This window comes from Microcebus murinus, chromosome 5 (assembly GCF_040939455.1).
Source record: "Microcebus murinus isolate Inina chromosome 5, M.murinus_Inina_mat1.0, whole genome shotgun sequence".
Lineage (NCBI taxonomy): Eukaryota > Metazoa > Chordata > Mammalia > Primates > Cheirogaleidae > Microcebus > Microcebus murinus.
This window is the reverse complement of record NC_134108.1, coordinates 101,444,249-101,464,864: the sequence shown is the minus strand read 5'-3', so window position 1 is coordinate 101,464,864 and position 20,616 is coordinate 101,444,249. Positions and strand designations below refer to the sequence as shown.

General features: G+C 47.4%; 3 protein-coding genes across 5 annotated transcripts in view; 1 reads left to right on the top strand and 2 right to left on the bottom strand.

The window, feature by feature from the left end:
- Positions 1-407: 407 nt before the first annotated feature.
- On the top strand, positions 408-6,719 carry SLC22A7 (solute carrier family 22 member 7). The gene is made up of 10 exons (XM_012773118.3): positions 408-907; positions 1,570-1,673; positions 1,798-1,952; positions 2,065-2,233; positions 3,059-3,182; positions 3,488-3,597; positions 4,048-4,262; positions 4,431-4,539; positions 5,282-5,488; positions 5,863-6,719. The coding sequence occupies exons 1-10, from the start codon at positions 515-517 to the stop codon at positions 5,915-5,917; spliced, it is 1,641 nt and encodes a 546-aa protein (XP_012628572.2). The 5' UTR covers positions 408-514; the 3' UTR covers positions 5,918-6,719.
- Positions 6,689-11,198, bottom strand: CRIP3 (cysteine rich protein 3). 3 transcript variants are annotated; one of them, XM_012773125.2, is made up of 8 exons: positions 9,522-11,198; positions 9,126-9,220; positions 8,683-8,740; positions 8,458-8,589; positions 7,618-7,689; positions 7,389-7,483; positions 7,235-7,292; positions 6,689-7,059 (listed from the first exon to the last, which is right to left on the bottom strand). In XM_012773125.2, the coding sequence occupies exons 1-8, from the start codon at positions 9,562-9,564 to the stop codon at positions 6,998-7,000; spliced, it is 615 nt and encodes a 204-aa protein (XP_012628579.1). In that variant the 5' UTR covers positions 9,565-11,198; the 3' UTR covers positions 6,689-6,997. The 3 variants fall into 3 exon arrangements, with proteins under 3 accessions (XP_012628579.1, XP_012628577.1, XP_012628580.1); XM_012773123.3 differs by having other exon boundaries at positions 8,458-8,740; XM_012773126.3 differs by lacking the exon at positions 7,235-7,292 and having other exon boundaries at positions 8,458-8,740.
- Positions 11,199-15,964: 4,766 nt separating this feature from the next.
- The window catches only part of ZNF318 (zinc finger protein 318), a 91,759-nt gene continuing 87,107 nt past the window's right edge, over positions 15,965-20,616 (bottom strand). Inside the window, exon 8 of the mRNA XM_012773113.3 lies at positions 15,965-17,855. Coding sequence (XP_012628567.2) covers positions 17,739-17,855 — 117 coding nt within the window. The 3' untranslated portion in view covers positions 15,965-17,738. The remainder of the gene's footprint in view (positions 17,856-20,616) is intronic.

The following is a 20,616-nucleotide window of genomic DNA, read 5'->3' as shown; positions in this document are numbered from 1 at the left end:
TGACGCCCAGGCCGTCAGCCAAGCCACGGCTGTAGCTGCAAATAGGCAAGGCTCACCTATGGTCTCACAGGACAAAGGGCACCCAGGGAGAGCTGGTACCATGCCCCGGGTGCCTCCTCTTCTTACAGACCCCTGGAGTGCTGCTGAGCAAGGGGCCAGCAGCTCACCTCCTACACTCTCACCCAGGTACCTCATCATGGTGGCCCAAGGCTCCCCTACTTGGGCCCTGAGCACTAATGTGTAAGCTCCAGAGCCACGCAGTCAGTGACCTCTGAACGGAGTTTCTCCTCCTCCTGGGAACTAGGCCAGACAGGCAGGGGTCCCGGGAGTCCTTGGTGGCTGGGGAGGGCCCAGTCCTGGGCCAGCCCCTGAGGGCTGGATTCTGGCTGCAGGCTCTCCACTCATCTGTCCCTCCACTCCTGCCTCCAGAGTCCAAGGGTCCATGTGGTGGGCAGGTTGAGCTGTGCTGGACACACAGAGGGAGGCTGCACCGGACGGTTGGTGGGTGAGCGGCATGGGCTTTGAGGAGCTGCTGGACAAGGTGGGCGGCTTTGGGCCCTTCCAGCTGCGGAATGTGGCACTGCTGGCTCTGCCCCGAGTACTGCTGCCCCTGCACTTCCTCCTGCCCATCTTCCTGGCTGCTGTGCCCGCCCACCGCTGTGCCCTGCCTGGTGCCCCTGCCAACTTCAGCCATCAGGACGCGTGGCTGAAGGCCCACCTGCCCCAGGAGCCTGACGGCACGCTTAGCTCCTGCCTCCGCTTTGCCCACCCCCAGGCTCTCCCCAACACCACGCTGTGGGGGACGGGGCAGAGCCCTGGGGAGCCAGAGGGCAAACCCTCCACAGTGCCCTGCTCTCAGGGGTGGGAGTACGACCACTCGGAGTTCTCCTCCACCATTGCAACTGAGGTACTTGAGCCCAGAGGTTGGGGGACACGTGAGTGGAATGGGCCTGCTATTGCTGTGGGTGGTTACTGTACGGGCAATAGATACATTATTTTCCTCTTAGAGTCTCAGTTTACCAATCTGTAGATGGGGTCTATGAATATAAAACACTTAGTTTAGTTCATGGCTGGTAGTAAGGGGCCCATACACAGGAGCTGCTATTATCATTAATTGCATTAATTGGGAAGTGATTAAGGCAGGGAAGGGCTAAGGTAGCTCCAGGGAGTAGGGGCAAATTGCTGAGAAGGCTGTTTCTTCAGTAAGAGGTGGAGAAACCAGATGCCTCCCTGTCTCCCTCCCTCTTTTTGGGCCCCAGGTCTGGTATTTACATAATCCATCTGGAGGTGGAGTGTGGGAGGAGGCAGTCTCCTTGGGGGGCAACAGGATTCCTGTCCGTCATGGTCAAGGCCTTCCATGGGAAGAATCTGAGGCTGCAGGACAGGGGAGGGGCAAAGTCTCCAACTCCCCATGCTGGGGTGAATAGTTGGAGGCTTTATTACCTGCTATGGAGGCACTGGAATGGCACAGTTGACCTCAGAAGGCCCCAGGGTCTAGAGAGGAGGGGCTGGTGCCAGCTGGAGAGGGGCTTGTACCCACAGGAGGCCCCTTCCTGCCTGTCCTTACAGTGGGATCTGGTGTGTGAGCAGAAAGGCCTGAACAGAGCCGCATCGACCTTCTTCTTCGTTGGTGTGCTGGTGGGGGCTGTGGTCTATGGATACTTGTCTGACAGGTGGGGTGAGGCATTGGGCCAATAAGGGAACAGGCTGGGGGGACCCTCTCCCACTAGGGGGCTACAGACCTGTGTCTTGAAACCTCCCTCCACAGGAAGCTTACCCTGCGTGATCCCTTTGCAGGTTTGGGCGGCGCCGTCTGCTGCTTGTGGCCTACGTGAGTGCCCTGGTGCTGGGCCTGGTGTCTGCAGCCTCGGTCAGCTATGTAATGTTTGTCATCACCCGCACCCTCACTGGCTCAGCCCTGGCTGGCTTCACCATCATCGTGATGCCACTAGGTGAGGCAGGCAAGGGACAGGCAGGGCCTAGAGGGCTGGAGGAAGGCAGTTGTTAGGGTAAAACTGAGCCAAATCAGCCCTCACTGTCTTCCTGTTTCCTGCCCCGGCCCAGAGCTGGAGTGGCTGGACGTGGAGCACCGGACCGTGGCAGGCGTCCTAAGCAGCACCTTCTGGACCGGGGGCGTGATGTTGCTGGCACTGGTTGGGTATCTGATACGGGACTGGCGATGGCTTCTGCTGGCTGTCACACTGCCTTGTGCTCCAGGCATCCTCAGCCTCTGGTGAGGACTGCAGGCAGCTGGGGAGTGGGAGACATAGGAAGCCAAAGACAGAATTAATGAGAGACTGAGATTTGAAGACAGAGAGATTGAGAGATGAAGGGAAAGGGAAACAGAATCAGTGACCAAGAGACAGAAGAAGACACACACAGAGAGACAGAGACCAATATAAAGAAGATGGCAGGGGACAATGAGAAACAGAACAAGATAAAGAGAGACAGAGATTGAAAGCTAGAGAAAGAGCTAGTGAGACAGACAGTGACAGAGATCAGGACTGAAAGGTAGCTTCAGAGGGACAGATGGAGATAGACACAGTGAGAGACAAAGACAGAGCCAAGCACACATTGAGGCTGGCCCCTTGTAGGGGGAAGGGATGCAGGTAGGGCCAACATGGAGGGTGACAGGCCAGGCAGGGTGGGCATTTCATTGCCTCCCAAAGGTGAACTGGCTTTAGATGAGCCCTTGCATATGTCTGTAGGTCTGTATAGCTCTTTTATCCTGGGCCCTCCTGCCATTGTCGGGAGAAGTGGGTGGCTAGTGCTGGGAGCGAAAATCTTGAGGATGAGGCCAATTCACTTGAGTAAGGCACTCCCAGGCTGTGGGGAACCCAGGCCTGGGCAAGGAGTGTGGGAAGGGGTAGCTTTTAAATTGGGCCTTAAAAGATGAATAGGAGTTCATAAGGTGTGGAGGGGCTGTAGAGGAGATCGAGTTCCAGGCTAAGGGGACTGCATAAGCAGAGCCTGGAGTTTGTGCCTGTGGTGTGCCCAGAAGGGAGAGGTGGCTTAGGTGCTAACTTTCCTGCTGAAGGGCCTTCTGCCTATCCCCTAGGTGGGTGCCTGAGTCTGCCCGTTGGCTTCTCACCCAGGGCCGTGTGGAGGAGGCCCACAAGTACCTGCTGCATTGTGCCAGGCTCAATGGGCGGCCTGTGGGTGAGGACGGCCTGAGCCTGGAGGTGAGGGTGAATGTGTGTGAGCTTGCATGTGTGTGTGTGTGTGCGCGCATGCGTGTGGTGCGTATATATGTCAGGAAAAGCCCCCAGCCCTATGTGGAGAGTTCCAACTGTTTAGGATGTCCTATCTGGCTCTGGTGGGCCACCTGCATCACTCAGGTCTCATCCTTCTCAGCTCCCACGTGAAATCTCCACGCCGCCTCTGCAGAGGGGAGGAATAGACTCGGGGAGAGAGAGAGAGAGCAACGTGCCCTGCTTAGACCACAGAGCCAACTCTGATGTCACAACCTCACTTCCTCCCCCACTAGGCCCTGAGCAAAGTGGCTGCTGGGGAACGAGTGGTACAACGACCTTCGTACCTAGACCTGTTCCGCACGCCAAGGCTCCGACACATCTCACTGTGCTGCATGGTGGTGTGGTAAGGAGGGGGCTGGCCTGGGTTTGGCGGGGTGGGGGAGGGGCAGGCCTCAGGATGGTGCTGAGTGTGAGAAGGGTGAGGGACCAGGGAAGTATAACTGCGGCAGGCAGGCGGGCAGCCATCTGGCTGGGGGAGGTCAGACAATGGAGCAGGTGGCAGAGAAACATAGATTCAAATTCAGGCTCTGCCACTTCTTTACTGTGTGACTTCGGACAGGTGACTTAGCCACTCTGAGCCTCAGTGCCCCTTCTGTAAAACAAGCTGCTGTAGAGATTAGGGTAAAGGCGCTTTGACCGCTGGCACCTGCTACCCACTCCGGAGGGATGACTGGTGTCAGGGAAGGTCCTAGGCAGTGGGCTCTGAAGGGGCAGAGGCAAAGTCTTCCGGACAAGAGAGGACAAAAAGGGATGGAAAGAAGGGTCCCCTGAGTGGCGCTGCGACTCCTTTCAGGTTCGGAGTGAACTTCTCCTATTATGGCCTGAGTCTAGACGTGTCAGGGCTGGGGCTGAACGTGTATCAGACGCAGCTGCTCTTCGGGGCCGTGGAGCTGCCCTCCAAGCTCTTAGTCTACCTGTCCGTGCGCCACGCTGGACGCCGCCTCACGCAGACCGGAACACTGCTGGGCGCGGCCCTGGCCTTGGGGGTTAGGCTGCTGGTGTCCTCGGGTGAGCCCCGTCCCATAAGCCCCGCCCACCCCAGCTCGGCCCTGGAGCCCCCCCCACTTCCCAGAGGACCTTTCCCGGGCGGGGCCACTCGGAGACTCCGCCTCCTGTCCGGGAAACCCTTGGCTCTCCCGCAGGACCTTCTCACTGCCCGAACCCCTTTCCTTCCAGAGCGGAAGTCCTGGAGCACCGCCCTGGCGGTGATGGGCAAAGGTTTTTCCGAAGCCGCCTTCACCACTGCCTACCTGTTCACTTCAGAGTTGTACCCTACCGTACTCAGGTGAGGAGAGACTGGGTCCCCGGCAACAGACCGGGAGGATGGGGCTTGCTAGACACTTGTCTTAACCAACACTTCTACATACACACGGCATCCCGGGCCCTGTCACTCATTCTTTACGCCACGCCCAAATACAGAGCTGATCAGGACCGTGTTTGTCCCAAGTCTTGAAGAAGGCCAAGCTTTTTAATTTTATGTACTATTTGACTCTGAGCCAGGCCAGACTACCTCTCTGGGCTCCTTTAGAGGAAACCAGTCCTCAGAAGCCCCATCCTGCCTACCCTGTGCCATTCACCGCTGGGAGACAGAGCTGCCCTTGGGGGTTGTCTCTGGACCTAAGGGGCTCTTTAAGAGAGCTATTGGCAGGCGGGAGAGGAGACTTCTAGGCACCTGGCTGTGTTTAGAAAGACTTAAGCCGCCTCTAACAACACGACAGAGCCTGTACAAACTTTTTCCTTCCATACTACCCTTTCCCCTTATCCTTTCGGCTGACTCTTCTTCTCTTTCAGTAGTACTTGATTGGTACTTTGTCAGAATGGGGACCCTATCCTCTGGTGGGTGCTGACTTGGGAGCTCTCGGACTAGGGATGGGTGGGAAGACCAACTGAAAGACAGCCTAGCTTTCCTAGCTGTCTGGGGGGAAGAGGGTACTAGGGTCTGCTAGCCCGGGAGGGGAGACCTCTGGGGCATGACCGTAAGTAGATATGAGCACCACTTGCCTCCTTAATCCTCTCTCTCTAAACAGACAGACAGGTATGGGACTGACTGCACTGGTGGGCCGGCTAGGGGGCTCTTTGGCCCCACTGGCGGCCTTGCTGGATGGAGTGTGGCTGCCACTGCCCAAGCTTGCTTATGGGGGGATCGCCCTCCTGGCTGCCTGCACTGCTCTGCTGCTGCCAGAGACGAGGAAGGCACAACTGCCAGAAACCATCCAGGATGTGGAGAGAAAGAGGTGTGTGCACAGGATTGTGTCTGTGTACATGTGAGCACATGTGGATACAGGTGCTCAGATACCTGACACCTTAGGATTCAGAGGAAGACATATCTGCATGTGTGTACTTGGTGCATGTATGTGAGTGTGCACAGGTGAGTGTTTCAGGGTGCATGACCTGGGGTATGTAAACTGTGTGCATAAGAGTATACATGAGTCCACACATGTGTACTCAAAGTATGCCTACACATCAGTAATGTGCACAGGTTGTATGTGAGTCACTTGTGTTTGTATACCAGGGGCTGGGAGAGCCTTGGGCCAGCCCTGATGGGGCAGGCTGGGTGGCAGGCTCAGGGATTAAACCCCACCATTGTTCATGACTCCTTCCTCCCCAGTGCCCCATCCAATCTTCAGGAGGAAGAGATGCCGATGAAGCAGGTCCAGAACTGAGTGGGACTGCAGGCCCACCACAGAAGCTCTGCAGCAGGGGCTGGGACAGCAGAAGGGCAAGCTCTGTGACCAGGTCCAAGGACATTGAACTCTCTGCTAGGGCTGGAGTTGCCACCGGTGCTCCCTCCATGTGTTCATCTAGCTTTGACTATTTGGCTTCCAGGAACAGGTAACTTCCCAGAATGCACGGGGCTGCTGGAGCTTCTGGGCACCCCTCTCATGGCTGGGGAAGATTCTGTAAATAAAAGTGCCCCTTGGGTTGGTGTAGTGGTCAGGAGCTGTGGATGGGAAACCACCGAGTTTGCCCTAGGCTCTGATCCTGGCTTCACCATTGGTTTACTGTGTGACCTGCAGCATGTGGCTTTCTCTCTCCGAGCTTCAGCCTGTTCATCTCCCAAATGGATAATGAATCCTCTTGGCAGACCTTATCACAAGATCTGCTGTCATGCTCAAATGAGATGATGAATAAGGTGTTTCTTCTAGAGATGGTGCTAAAGACAACACTGTCCTATCATGACGTCTAGTACCAACAGGGCTGGTGGGCATGCTGTCCACTCTGTGGTGCTAGGGGCTTCCAATGCCAGGCCCAGGGAACCAGGAGAACAGAGCTCTTTGTTCCAATGGCTGGCGCAGCTACCTCAAGGCACTCTGCAAGGCAATGCCGTCCTCCTCCCCTGCACTCCTCATCCTCCAACCCACTGTCTAGGCCTCATGCCCAAAGGAGAGTTGAAGGCATGGGAGCCAACATTTTATTGGATAAGCCAGAAAAGCTGAGACTTAATAAACACAAGTTTTATGAGTACGTTGAAGCTCCAGAATTTGCTGGGGAAAGGGGTTGGGAAGGCCAGGAGGACACCATTCAAAATGGGGTGGCCTATGCCCCCTACCCAGATAGGAATGGGAAAGGGAAGAATTGGCAAAGAAAGTCCAGATTTTCTGGCCCACTACAGGGCCTAGGCCCAGGTCACCAGGATCTTATCTTCCCCCATCCTCATGAGACTGGAGAATTTTGCAGCTCCCACTGGACCACGGAGGGGATGATGGGAGGCCTGAGTTGGGGTGAACTCTCCTGTGAACATCTCATTTGGATTTTATCTCCACTGGGTCATAGATGTAGCAGCCCACATCACCAATGTTCACACCTGAGGGAGAGAGCCCAATTACCAAGGACCTTGGGTCTGGTGGGTGTTGGGTTGAGAGCTGGAGGGAAGTGGAAGGGGCCTTGGGTATGTTTGACCACAGGGAAGTTGTCCACACATCCCACAGACCATGTACATGCCATACTTTAGGCCCGGTGTCTGGGGTGGGGCTGCCCACCTTTGGGGCCAAACAGGTAGCCGTAGCAGGGGATGTGGCAGTAGGGGACTCCGTCATGCTGGGACACAGAGAGAAAGAGAGCTGTCTCAGCCTGGCTCTCTTCCCATCTCCAGCCTCCCTCCTCCCAACACATACCCATCCCTGCCCTGCTCACCTCAGCATGACTCCCAGCGGTCAGGGTCTTGCGGCAACGCTGGCACCTCAGACAGGGTCGGTGCCAATTTCTGCCCAAAGACATTACCTTCTCAGCTGGTGGTGGAGAGAAGTGGTAGTTCTTCCATTCTAGGGGCAGGGCAGGGAGACCTGCCACCTGCCTTGGATCACCTCCCTGCCCTTTGTTGCCCACCATGTTCCCCCCCACCAAGATTTCCATTGTCACTTACCAAAATAGACAGGCTCCCCACAGCCAGGGCACAGTGAGGTCTCCCCAGTGAATGTCTTCATGTGGAGGGGGCCTTTAAGGGGAAAAGGCCCTGGCTAGGGCTGAGGTGGGGGCCAGGGCTAAGGAGGGCTCACCAGCACCTGCCAGCACATGGCTTTGTCTTCTTCCATCCCAGAGTCACCCATCCAGGCAGCCATGAGTCTGCCTTCCTTCGGCTCAGAGCTGAGCCCCTCCACCCCACCTCCTGCCCTATCCCCTGTCTGCATTAGGGACCACCTGCTCCCTTCTCATCCTCCTGGGGGGGCTCAGGTGCCCACCAAGCCCAACCCTGTCAGCAACCCAATCCTCAGGAAACCTGAGCTGATATAGTAGCTGGTCAGGGCAGGGGTGTCAGGTGTTGGGGAGCACAGTGTCATTGCCCACTCCAGGGGGTGGGAGGAAGGAAAAAGGACCAAAGGAGAGCAGTTGAAGAATGTGAGGCGCTGGCCCCATCCAAATGACCCCTCACCCGTAAGTCATTCCTTCCATGGCCCTGGCCTGGGAGAGGCCTGAGCTCCAGGCCAGCTTTTGCCTCTGACTAGCTGTGTGACTATGCACAAGGTCACTTGCCCTCTCTGGATCTGTTTCCTCACCTGTAAAATGAGGGTGACAATGCCATCTGCCCAATTTACCTCTTAACTCAGCAACCAACATGAGAGAATCTTTAAAAAGGGAGGCCATAGATAGAGAAAACTTTGCCAAGAATGAAGTATAGTCACTTGGCCCTACTCCCTGCTCCAGCCTGCGAAAGGGTCAGGAGGAGGAAAAAGAGAAGGAGAAGCTGAGGCCAAGCCTCACTTACTTTTCTTGCCTTGGGGGAGGCCAGTCCTTGGCCTGGGAGGGCTGAAGCTGCTGGGGCTGAGGGGTGTGGTGCTGGCAGGGGTGGGAGTGGGGGGATTGTACAGGTAGGCACCCACACCACCAATGTTCACCCCTGCAGAAGGAATAGGGAGGTCTGGCTTGAGCCTCCAGCTCCTAGTCACAGAGAGTTCTGCTGCCCCCTGGCCCCTTCTGGTCTGGTACTTACCCCTGGGTCCGAAGAGAGCCCCGTAGCATGGCTTGTGGCAATATGGTCTCCCGTTGTGCTGGGCACAGGCAGAGGGAATGGGGTCACTCAGGGTCAAGGGAACCATGCCCCATAGGCCTTTCCCCAAGACAGGCTGCCAGGCTTGTCTGTCCACTGGCCTGGTCTGAAGGGTTGGGGGTAGGCTGGGATGCTGGAATTGCCACTGTGGTCAGGGAGATAGGGCAAGAGCAGCCAGGAGGTAATGCTGCTTCCCTCCCCTCCTAGTCCCCAAAGCCATGGGGTCCACTGTCAGAACACAGGCTCCCCAAATCCTGGCTGGTGTGGGGCCCACCAAAGGGTTGGCTGCTGAGGTTGCCTTTCGCAGGCCTTCAGGGCTGAGACTGGGAGCTGATGCCTGGGCGGCAGGGACAAATACAGGGCTTTGCACCCTAGCTGGGCCTCACCTCTGCATGTCCTCCGGGGGACAGGACACTGTGGCAGCGCTCACATTTCAGGCAGAAGCGGTGCCAGTTCTTGCCCAGGGAGCTCACCTTCTCAGCTGTGGGGGGAAAAATGGAACCGAGCTGCAAGGAGCCAAGCTAAGCATGGGGCGCCCTCCTTTTCCCCCTCTTGGGGAACCAGCCTGGCCTGCTCTGCTCCCCGGACACGGAAGAGTCTTTGGGAGGCCAGCTCCATCCCGCCAGTACCAAACTCCCGGCGGAGGGTAGGAAGACCACGCGCCCGGAGCCGCTACAGGTGGAAAAGTGTGTCTGAGACCACACGGTGGCCGGCACTTGGGTCCTCAGGGAACCCTGCGGCTCACACTCGCCCTTTCTTCCCATCCTCAGCCCAGGCCTCACCAAAGAAAACGGGTTGCTGGCAACGCGGGCAGGTCCAGCTCATGGCTCCGCTCGGGCAGCCCTGGGTAGGTACGGCCGCTGGCGCGGGCTCGCCCCCTCCGCGGCTCCGCCCACCGCTCCTCTTGGAGCCTTACTGGGCGGGCTCCCGCTCCTCCGCACTGACTGGCGGCCAGAAATGTACCACCATTCCACCTGGGAGATAAAGGCGATTTCACAGTTACTTCAAAGACGGTTAAAGCCTTCGTCCAACCCATAGGCAGGAGAGAGGGTCGTGAAGCCCAGTGGGCTCCAGAATCGAGGGCAGGTGTGCAATGAAGACACCCGAATGCTGGCACTACTAGTTTCTGGGTTGGTAAGGATAGGAAAAATGTCCACAGTGCAGACACCATCAGAAAACTATTCTCTCCCCAAAGCGAGGGCGCAGGCATTCTTCAAAACAGTTTAATTCCACCTTTTTAGTCTAGCAAATGGTTGAGAGCAATGTTATCTGGAGCCATATTTGCAACCCTACTCTTTGGCTTCACTTACATTACTTGACCTCTCTCTGCCTCTATTTTCTTATCTGTAAAATGAGTATGATAACAGTTTCTACCTCATAGCATTGTTTTGAGAATTAGATGAGTTAATACAGGTAGAGTGCCCAAACAGCCCCTGGCACATAAATGCTATAAAAGCAATAGCTATCACTATGATGGGTCACTTAATGAACTCAAGACTCTGAGTTTGGAAGCCTCAAAACGTGGTCTGCATACAGTGGTTTGCTTATTAAATTGTAATGTTTATTAAGTTTAAAAGTATAATTTAAACACCAATTACAAACTTCTAATTTAGTTTGCTTTAAGATGTTAAAATATTTGTTAAAAGTAACTCAGTAGTGCTTCAGAGGACACTTTAAGAAATTTAAATCCACAGAATGGGAGGAAATATTTGCAAATCTGATAGTCTAGTAACCAGAATACATAAATAACTCTTATAATGCAATAAAAAGACAATCCAATTAAAAATGGGCGGTCTGAATAGACATTTTTCCAAAGAAGATATACAAATGGCCAAAAGGCACATGAAAAAATGCTGAACATTATTAGTCATTAGGGAAATGTAAAGCTGGACCACAATGAGATATCATTGGCAATGTAAAATGGTGTAGCCATTTTGCAAAACATGTAGTTCCTCAAAAAGTTAAACATAGAGTTATCATATGACACAGCACCAATTTCTAGGTATACAAGAGAAATTAAAACATATGTCCATTCAAACTTGTACGGGGCTGGGAACGGTGGCTCATACCTGTAATCCTAGCACTCTGAGAGGCCGAGGCGGGTGGATTGCTCGAGGTCAGGAATTCGAGACCAGCCTGAGCAATAGCGAGACCCATCTCTACTATAAATAGAAACTAATTGGCCAACTAATATATATAGAAAAAATTATCCAGGCATGGTGGTGCATGCCTGTAGTCCCAGCTACCTGGGAAGCTGAGGCAGCAGGATTGCTTGAGCCCAGGAGTTTGAGATTGCTGTGAGCTAGGCTGATGCCATGGCACTCACTCTAGCCTGGACAATAAAGCGAGACTCTGTCAGAAAAGAAAAGAAGAAAAGAAAAGAAAAGAAAAGAAAAGAAGAGAAGAGAAGAGAAGAGAAGAGAAGAGAAGAGAAGAGAAGAGAAAAGAAAAGAAAAGAGAAAAGAGAGGAGAGAAGAGAAGAGAAGAAAAGAGAAGAGAAAAGAAGAGAAAAGAAAAGAAAAGAAAAGAAAAGAAAAGAAAAGAAAAGAAAAGAAAAGAAAAGAAAAGAAAAGAAAAGAAAAAAGAAAAGACAAACTTGTACGGTGGCCCACAACTGTAATCCTAGCACTTAGGGAGTCTGAGGCAGGAGGACTGCTTGCGACCAGGAGTTCAAAACTAGTCCAAGCAAGAGTGACACTCTGTCTCTACAAAAAAGTAAGAAAAATTAGCCCAGCAAGGTTGTACATGCCTGTAGTCCTAGCTACTCACGAGGCTGAGGCAGGAGGATCCCTTCAGCCCAGGAGTTGGAGCTACAGTGAACTATGATAAGGCTACTGTACTCTAGCCTGGCCAACAGAGGAAAACCCTGTCTCCCCAAAAAACAAACATACAAAACAACAATAACAAAAACCTTGTATGTGAAATGTTCATAGCAGCACTATTTATAAAAGCCAAAAGGTAGAAACAACTCAAAGTTCATCAACTGATAAATGAATAAACAAAATGTGGTATATCCATTATGATAGGATATTATTCAGCCATAAAAAGGAATGAAATACTGACACATGCTACAACACAGATGAAGCATAAAAACATTGTTAATCAGCCAGATACAAAAGGCCACAAATCGTATGATTATGTTTATGTGAAATGTCCTGAATAAGTAGATCTATATTGGGAAAGAGCAGATTAGTAGTTGCCAGAGAACTGGGGGAAAAGGGAATTGAAAGTGTCTGCTAATGGACACAAGGTTTCTCTAGGGAGAGATGAAAATGTCCTGGAATTAGATGGTGGTGATGATTGTACAACCTTGTGAATATATTAAAACCCATAAATTGTACATTTTAAATAGGTGAATTTTATGGTATGTGAATAAAGTCTTAATAATAATAGAACCTGAAGAGAACTAAAGAAAAGAGGTAGCTCAGCCAATAAGGAACAGGAGGGAGAGCTGATCACTTTGTGCCAGCGTTCCAGAAGAGGGGAAAATCCCTCAATGAAGGATGGTGGTAAACCAAAGAGTTTTCTGAAGTTCCTTTGCTACATCAAGTCTGCTGAGAAAGGGCTGAAGAGGGTGTGCACTCATTGGACTATAGTGCTCTGTGCTCTTCTAGGTGAAAAGAGCACTGCATTAGGAGTCCCCCTCTTGGGACTTCAGTCTCTTCATCTGGGCAACAGGGATGGCACTGCTATCTACAAACTTCCACTCAACATCCGTTTCCTGAATTGTCTCCATCAATACTTTTTGCTTATAATACTTATTTTATCTTCTTTGTTGACTTCTAAAGGTAGAAGGTTTGCACAAACTTTTCTATACTTTCTCATTATTTGTTTCTTGTTTTGGGGAATATTTCAAGATCTTTAGTTTTATAATTATTTCTTGAAAGGCTTCTTTAACAAACTTAAAACATATTAGTTTTAGCCTCCACTGACTGGGTTGTACTGTCTTGTTTCTGGCCTCTCATTTGTTTCTTCTTGAAGGAGGCAGCTAGAGATTCATTGCCTTTTGCTCTCTATTGCTCTCATGGAGAAGGTCCCACTTCAGATTAGGAGGACTGTATTGGTGTATTTATTTATTCTTAGATATGCTGTCTCATCTAGGAAGGCTAATTTCATCTGCCCAGCTATCTGTCCTCCTCAGAACTTCCAGGACACATCATATAGTCCTTTTCCAAGGTTCCCAGAACTTTCTGGCTTAGGTCACTTTGTGTGATTCCCTCATCCTCCTCCACAGGTCATCTTTACCTCAGCAGCCAGCACAGGGCCTAACACGAAGAAACAAACATTGGAGTGTGAGTATGAGTACCATGCTGCTTTCATACAATTTGCACTGAGTCAGTGGGGCAAATGCTTCACTGCTCCCCACATCTTCCATGGCCTTCTTTATTGTATGGCCTCATCTCACAGTATGCCTCATCTCTTCTATTTCAGTACTTAGAAAAGACTAGTTGAGGCTTTTTCCTTCCAAACATTTGCTATTGTATCCATTTGCAGGTATGGCTAATCACAGTATTCTACTCTTCTTCTTTGCCAGTTTCTATTATTCTGATTCTAAAAGAGGCTTTGTAAATAATGCTAAGAGGGAAAATTAACATTTCTTGTAGGAATGCATTTGTCCTTACTGACAATGGGTATTTCGAAGAATAGCTGGTGTGACTGAAGTCTCTAAAATGATATTTTAACAAATACCACAAATGGATAATTCCAGCCAAGAGTAGGAATTACTCAATTGTCAAGGTGCAGTTTGTGTCATCTCCTATTAGGAGGGCCCCTCTCTCATAAAGATGACTGTTCACTTGGTGCCCACCTGCCTTTCCCTGAACAGATCTCTGATACAGTATATACAACATTGTTGTCCTTGTTTACTTCTATGATGTTCTTATTGACAGGATTGACTGAGACTTATTTATCTGTGTATCTCTAACAATGAGTACAGCATGGGTACTCAGTAAATGATAGTTATTATTAAAATCTCCCACTAACATACTTCATGTCTTTAAGCTCTGTTATTAGGTACATATGTTTTAGGATTGTTTTATTCTCTTGATGAATTGACCTTTTGATTATTATTGTTATAAAAGTTGAGGAACCAAGCTTTTCAACTCTAGGTGAGTGAATGAATGGTGGTGGTGATGATGACTTCAAGCCCCTGGAGGGTTGTTGCACAGAAGAGGCATTATTATTATAATAAAGGCTAGGTTGTAGCTTAGAGAGTGAAATAAGGTATGCCAGCTTCCTGCCCACCTCCTCCACTTCAATCTAGGCTTTGTGTGCCCCCTTAGTTTGTGAGCTTCATGAGGGCAGGGACCACGGCTTCTTTGCCAACCACTGTATTTTCAGTGCCTTGTTTAATCTCTGTCACACAGTGCTCAATAAATATTTATTGGTGAATGACTCTTAAATGTTATACACAAGTCCTCCTCAGGGATGAGTAAGATGAGTGCTAGTGGTAGAGACATGGGAATAGGAGGGGACTGGTAGGGGCTGAGAGTTGATAATAAGAGCTCTGGAGTGAGGGAAGTTCAGCTTCCTAGGAGTAAGATCTCAGGAGTTTGTTTCTTAATATACATGAAGATCAACATGTATGATGCAAAAAGGGAATACGATTTAAACTGATCCTGGTTATAAATAGTAGGTAACAAAGTGAAAAGAGAACTGAAAATTTGCTTTAGCAGCAAACCAGTCCCACTAATTATAGCCATTCACAAGAACTTACTAATTAAGCTTAATTAGCATGTAACACAATTATTTCTATCATTAAATAGGTGGCAAATAAGAGAATGTGGGAAAGTGTTATGTAAACTATAAAGCAATGTACTATGGCTGCCATTACACGTCAGGTTAGCTTTGCAGTGAGTTTGATTACAACTATAAACTCCACCCATTTTATGTCTATATAGATTTGCTCCAGGACATGGTCACATGCTTGTGACTTTTAAGGCACCATCCAGAACTTTATTCCTAGATGACTCTTTTGAAAGGGAAATCACTCATTTCTGTAAGTTAATGAAAAATCAGTCTTTCATTATAGTTGTGTTTCTTAATCTTTATCACCCATAAATTCTTGTGCTTTCTTTTTTGAAACAGAGTCTCACTCTGTCACCCTGGCTAGAGTGCCATGGTATCATCATAGCTCACTGCAACCTCAAACTCCTGGGCTCCCCTTGTGTGTTCTCACTGCATCTTTCGCATAACTCCTCCAACTAGAACGCTGTACTTTCTATAGTTTATATTACTTTTTAAAAAAGGAAACATACACACAAAAAAGACTGAATTTGCTTTCTTCAAAACATACTAATTCCCCCACCTATATAGAATTGCTGTTGTATAATCACACATCATTTATGTCTCTTGTGATAGTCTGTCTGATTTTGTCCCCTTGTTTTCCAGCATCATCTTGCCATCACATGGACCTGTCAAATGCACTCTGTACATGGCTACTAGTGGTTAGCTGCCTGGGGCTATTGAGTGGGCTACATTCTGTGATTCAGTGGCATCAACTAGATTCATTCAGAATCAAGATTACAGGGAAGGACCATGGCTGCTTTCAATCTATGATTGTGAAGAAATCAGTAACAGCTTTGATTGCTTTCCATGTAAAAATGGATTTGGCTTTTCAAGTATCACTTAGAAATGTGTACTTCATCTGAGAGTATACAAAAATAACTACTTCCAAACAATTTGCAGCATAAAAAATGTATCCATACACTGGAAACTAAAGAGAAAAAGAGAGGAGTGAAAGTTAGTAGTCAGCTTGTTTATAAATCCAATAGATAGTGGTAATTGCTCCTTGGTTTTGGTATAAAGTACTAGCAACTTCCTCACCTTCATAGTAAGGTCTGGCAGATAATTTTTTTTTTTTTTTTGAGACAAAGTCTCCCGCTGTCACCTGGGCTAGAGTGTCGTGGCATGAGCCTAGCTCACAGCAACCTCAAACTCCTGGGCTCAACCAATCCTACTGCCTCGGCCTCCAGAATAGCTGGGACTATAGGCATGTGCCACCATGTCTGGCTAATTTTCCTACATATTTTTAGTTGGTCAATTAATTTCTTTCTATTTTTAGTAAAGACGGGGTCTCGCTCTTGTTCAGGCTGGTTTTAAACTCCTGACCTTGAGGCATCCGCAGCCTCCCAGAGTGCTAGGACTACAGGCGTGAGCCACGGCCTGGTAATTTGTAAATAATATACAAGAATAGGCCCAGGCATGGTGGCTCATGCCTGTAATCCTAGCACTCTGGGAGGCTGAGGCGGGCGGATTGCTTGAGGTCAGGAGTTTGAAACCAGCCTTAGCAAGAGCGAGACCGTGTCTCTACTATAAATAGAAATAAATTAATTGGCCAACTAATATATATATAAATTAGCCGGGCATGGTGGCACATGCCTGTAGTCCCAGCTACTTGGAAGGCTGAGGCAGGAGGATTGCTCGAGTCCAGGAGATTGAGGTTGCTGTGAAATAGGCTGATGCCATGGCACTCACTCTAGCCTGGGCAACAAAGTAAGACTCTGTCTCAAAAAAAAAAAAATAAAATAAAATAAAATAAAATGGTGAATTTTATGTTATATGAAGTTTAATATTATAGGAATATTTCAATTAAAAAGTGGATCTTAAATATTTCATCATTCAAAATATATGTGAACTCTAGCATATCAAATAAAAGAAGTTCAGAGGGAAAAACATTATTCTAAAAAATACTCCTTTTCCCTCTGCCCATCCCCCCCGATCAGTACATCTCAGACATGGACTTCAGACTCCATTGGAGAATTGAGGTCTAAGCAGCAAAGCAGGGGATGGATGTAGGACTATGAGTCATAGTTCAGTATACAAGCTTGCGATCAACATGTTTGACTGTCCTTGAACAAAGGAATGTGATAGTTGATGAGAAGCAGAACTGGACTGGAGCAAAGGAGAGAAAGTGGTTGTGACAAAGTGTTGGCAGCCTTGGCACCAGGCTGCTTCCCATTGCTTCATCCACATGGTCGTGCCTGAGGAATGAGTAGTCCTTCCTGATATAATCACAGTAGTAAGAGACCTGAGGTACTTTTTACCCTTTACTTTTTACCCTTCCTTTTCCACTGATGGCTTTGTTTATAAATTATTACTCATGAATATTCCCAAAACTTATAAAAACCATAGATTTATTTGGGCAGTAAACTAGGCCTCCAGGACTCTAAAAAGTACTTGGATTTACAAGTCAAAAACAAAACTAGATTAATAGTTTTCTGGATAAATCTGGAACCGGGGCAGCTTAGAATTAAATAAAACCTCAGAGTTTATGGGACTTAAAGATAAGCTAAATTTTATTGGGTTCTGGTTCTCATTCCCACTGTGTTCTGAAGCCCACAGCCCCAAAGTACAAAGAGGAGTAAAAGAAGTACCTACTGGCATTTTAGATGATCAAAGAGTAAGGGGTTTCCTTGGTGTTTTGAAATAATGTTTTCCTGCTGTTCCTGTGTTCCTACAGATGTTTCAACATGTGTAGGAATAGTGAGACTGAGTGGAAACTGGTAGACAGTTGCCTGATATTCCTGGATTGTTCAAACACCCCCTTTGTGATTGTCTCCCCTTTGTTGAGCCTCCTTTGCCTACTTGTACTCTACTCCTTTAAGGATCTACCCAATTTTACCTTGTTTTTGTATGAACCAGTAAAGGAGGCTGGAACTGAGATAAGAGATGTTCAGAACTGGGGACCCTGGGGCCCAGGGCCCAGAAAGAATAGGAAGACCTGAACTCCACAGCTTTCACATGAGTATCACAGTACAAAATGAAAGATGGAAATTTCAGATAATTTGTTCAATGCTAAATGAGGTGAGGAGTGGCAACTCTAAAATACATATCCTTGATGTCCATTCTCATCTTGTTCCTCTTCTACTGGTGTGCGTGTGTGTATTTCCCACTCACTCACCTTACCATTTCCTGGCAGCTAAAATGACAGGGCCTTCTCCACAACTCATTCTGCCCCCAACAGCCATACCTACCTTCTGGAAGTCAGATCCTTGAGATCATGGCCTACTGACCAGAAAGGCGCTCATTTCCATGGTCTTTGTGACTTCTACGTCTGCCTCCCTGGGGCAAAAATGTCCCTCCTTTTGGAAATCTGAAGACTTCTGGAATTGCCCCTGAAAAGAAAGGAAGATAGGCAGGTGAGAGTCAATAACAATGTTATTATAATCATCTTTATATAGGTGAGCTTCAGGAAGCCTGGATGGAAACTTAGCAGGGGCAGAGTATCAGAGAAATGAAAGAAAATAATACCATAATATGTTTGATTTTATCTCTTTGCTATCTTTCTCCACATCCTCTACTTTTTGTTCTCCCATTATGTAACTCTGCCTCTATTTTCATCCTGTTCCTTCACTTCCCTTAAACATACTCATTTTCCTTATTTTCTAAAAACTCCTTTTTTGCCTGATCCTCCACAAATGGAATGAACAAAAGTCTGAGCAGCTTTAAATCATTACATCTCCTTATGAGTTATCATTTGTCCTTCTGCATGTAACAAAGACTCTGTGATCTCTTTTGTGTACCTGTATTAAATGAAGCTTTGTGAAGACAGTTATCTTGATTTATATCATTTAACATCCAAGCGCTTGTACAACATTAATGAATATGCACAACCAGCTCAACAGAGGTAGGGGCAAGGGAAGGGGGAGAGGAAGAGAAGGAAAGAATGGTAACAGGTTCTTCAAGAAGGTATGCTGCCCAGCAATGGTGGGAGTAATTTAGGAAGTCTTGGAAGATAATGGAGCAGGACTTACTTGTAATGATGAAAAACAGAAGAAAGAAGTAAAGACAGGGATGCACTCAGTATGAGACACAACTTTAAAAAAACATTATTTTTTAATACATTAAAGTATACAGAGGAGGAAAAACCTGGTCTATAATTCCACAGCACCAGAGAACCCTTAATGACATAAACATATTTTATATATGTGTGCGTGTGTACATATTTTATGTGTATAAAATGTTTGTATTTTATAGAAAATGCATTTTCATGCTAAGAATGTTGAAACAAAACAGAAGATACAAAAGTGAAAGCATCCCTCCCTCCCTCTTCCAACAGCAACTTTTTTGGTTATGATTTAGTTTTGGCGAAATGACAAGAGAATTTTGGGCCATAGTGTTGAATTACTCCTTTAGCCAAATCAGAGAGATTTGTGGCTGGAGTGACTGACTTCAACAAGCTTATGAAATCTGGCTGGAAGGAGAAAGGGGGCAACCTAAAATTACAGCCACCAAACCTTTTTCTGCTACCTCTAAGATTAGTTTACATTCCTTCCCATCCTGTTTCTCTTCTAGGAATTGCAGGAGCAGTGTGTTTCCCTCCTGGCCCAGCACCACTATTCCAGAATGCTGCTGAAATGAGGGAACCACCAGAAACCTTGATATATGCACTCACTACTATAGACAGTGCTTTGTATACAAAGACTCAGGACAGAAGCAAGAGAACAGTGAGCTTTTGGAGTGCTAAGCAGTCAGCAAATATAATCAGCAATTTACAGTTTTAATCTATTCATAAATTGCTAAATATCAACAATCAGTTAATAAAAACAACTACTATTACCACATTGATTCTTTCAACAAATTATTTATTGAGCACCCTCTATGTGTCAGGCAACTACACTGTGACTACGATAATTAAAAAAAAAAAAAAAGTAAGTGAAGACAGACTCCCTGCTTTGGAGAGTTTATACCGTAGTTGGGAGAAGGTGGGGGAGGTATATATTAATCAAAGAAACATACGTATAGAATTCAAACTTTGCTAAGTGCTATAACATAAACATACCTGTTTATGTTTTCTTCTGAAAATGTACATTAGAATGAAGGCAAATCAGGAGAGTTATAATTTTTTTTAAGATTTTCATTATAAATTCAATTATTTAGGTTATAACTACTGTTATCACATACATATTTTTTAGTTAAAATTACATAAACTTCACTGCAAAATTAAAGGTGAAATGTGTTCACAATCCCAAACTATTTTTATTTGTCCATGTTCTCACATAAATTGTTAATAAATGCTTTGCTTAGGTTCTCATCCTTGGATTGGTAGGTAAGCTTTGTTAAGGTGAGAACTGAGGTTTAGGAATATGTATTTATTTTAAAAAACCACTTCACTTCTGTGATAGGTTATTTCCTCTTGAAACCCTCCCCCGCTTTTTAAAAAATACACTTAACATTCCTATGGGATGCCTGTGTCCACCCCCTCAACTCCATTTTTCCTTAGTCCCTGAACCTGGCCACATGATAAACACATATATTCTGGCATACTCTGCTACCAAAACATTTAACTTTTTGACTCTGTAGAGAGATGAAGTGGCATGGGATTAAGTGGGAACACTCTATATTATTCAGCAACATCAGCAGAAACAAAGAATATTATGTGCCCTGTGAATAGAACAGCTGTGAATAGAAGATGGCTTAGAATCAGGAGGCCTTCATTCACAAAGCCAAGTGGAGTTTTTAGGGAATTATCTCTACAATTTAGGTAAAATTAGGTGTTTGCCCCAATTTAAACATAACTGCTGACCATTTGTTCTCACAGCTGAAGGAGTAAAATAAAAATTTTTCCTGATGTTTGTATAAATTTAAGTTATACCACAAGCCACATGTAAAGGTTGGGGCCCATTCTTTGCACGGGTCTTTGTCTCCCAAGATAATTTATTTAGTACTGTGATAACAGTAAATGAAAAGAAAGATTATGCTCTACCTCCAGGCACTAACTACTGGGTTAGAGTTCTGCCCTTTCTTTCACCTGGTTTCTTTGTAAAAGGCCCCACTGATAAAAGAGTAAGAAGTCAGCAACACTGCCTGCCCATACTACAGAATCTAAAAGCTCTTCCTCTGCTGGTTCAAGGAAGATATGAAGAATATGTTCCT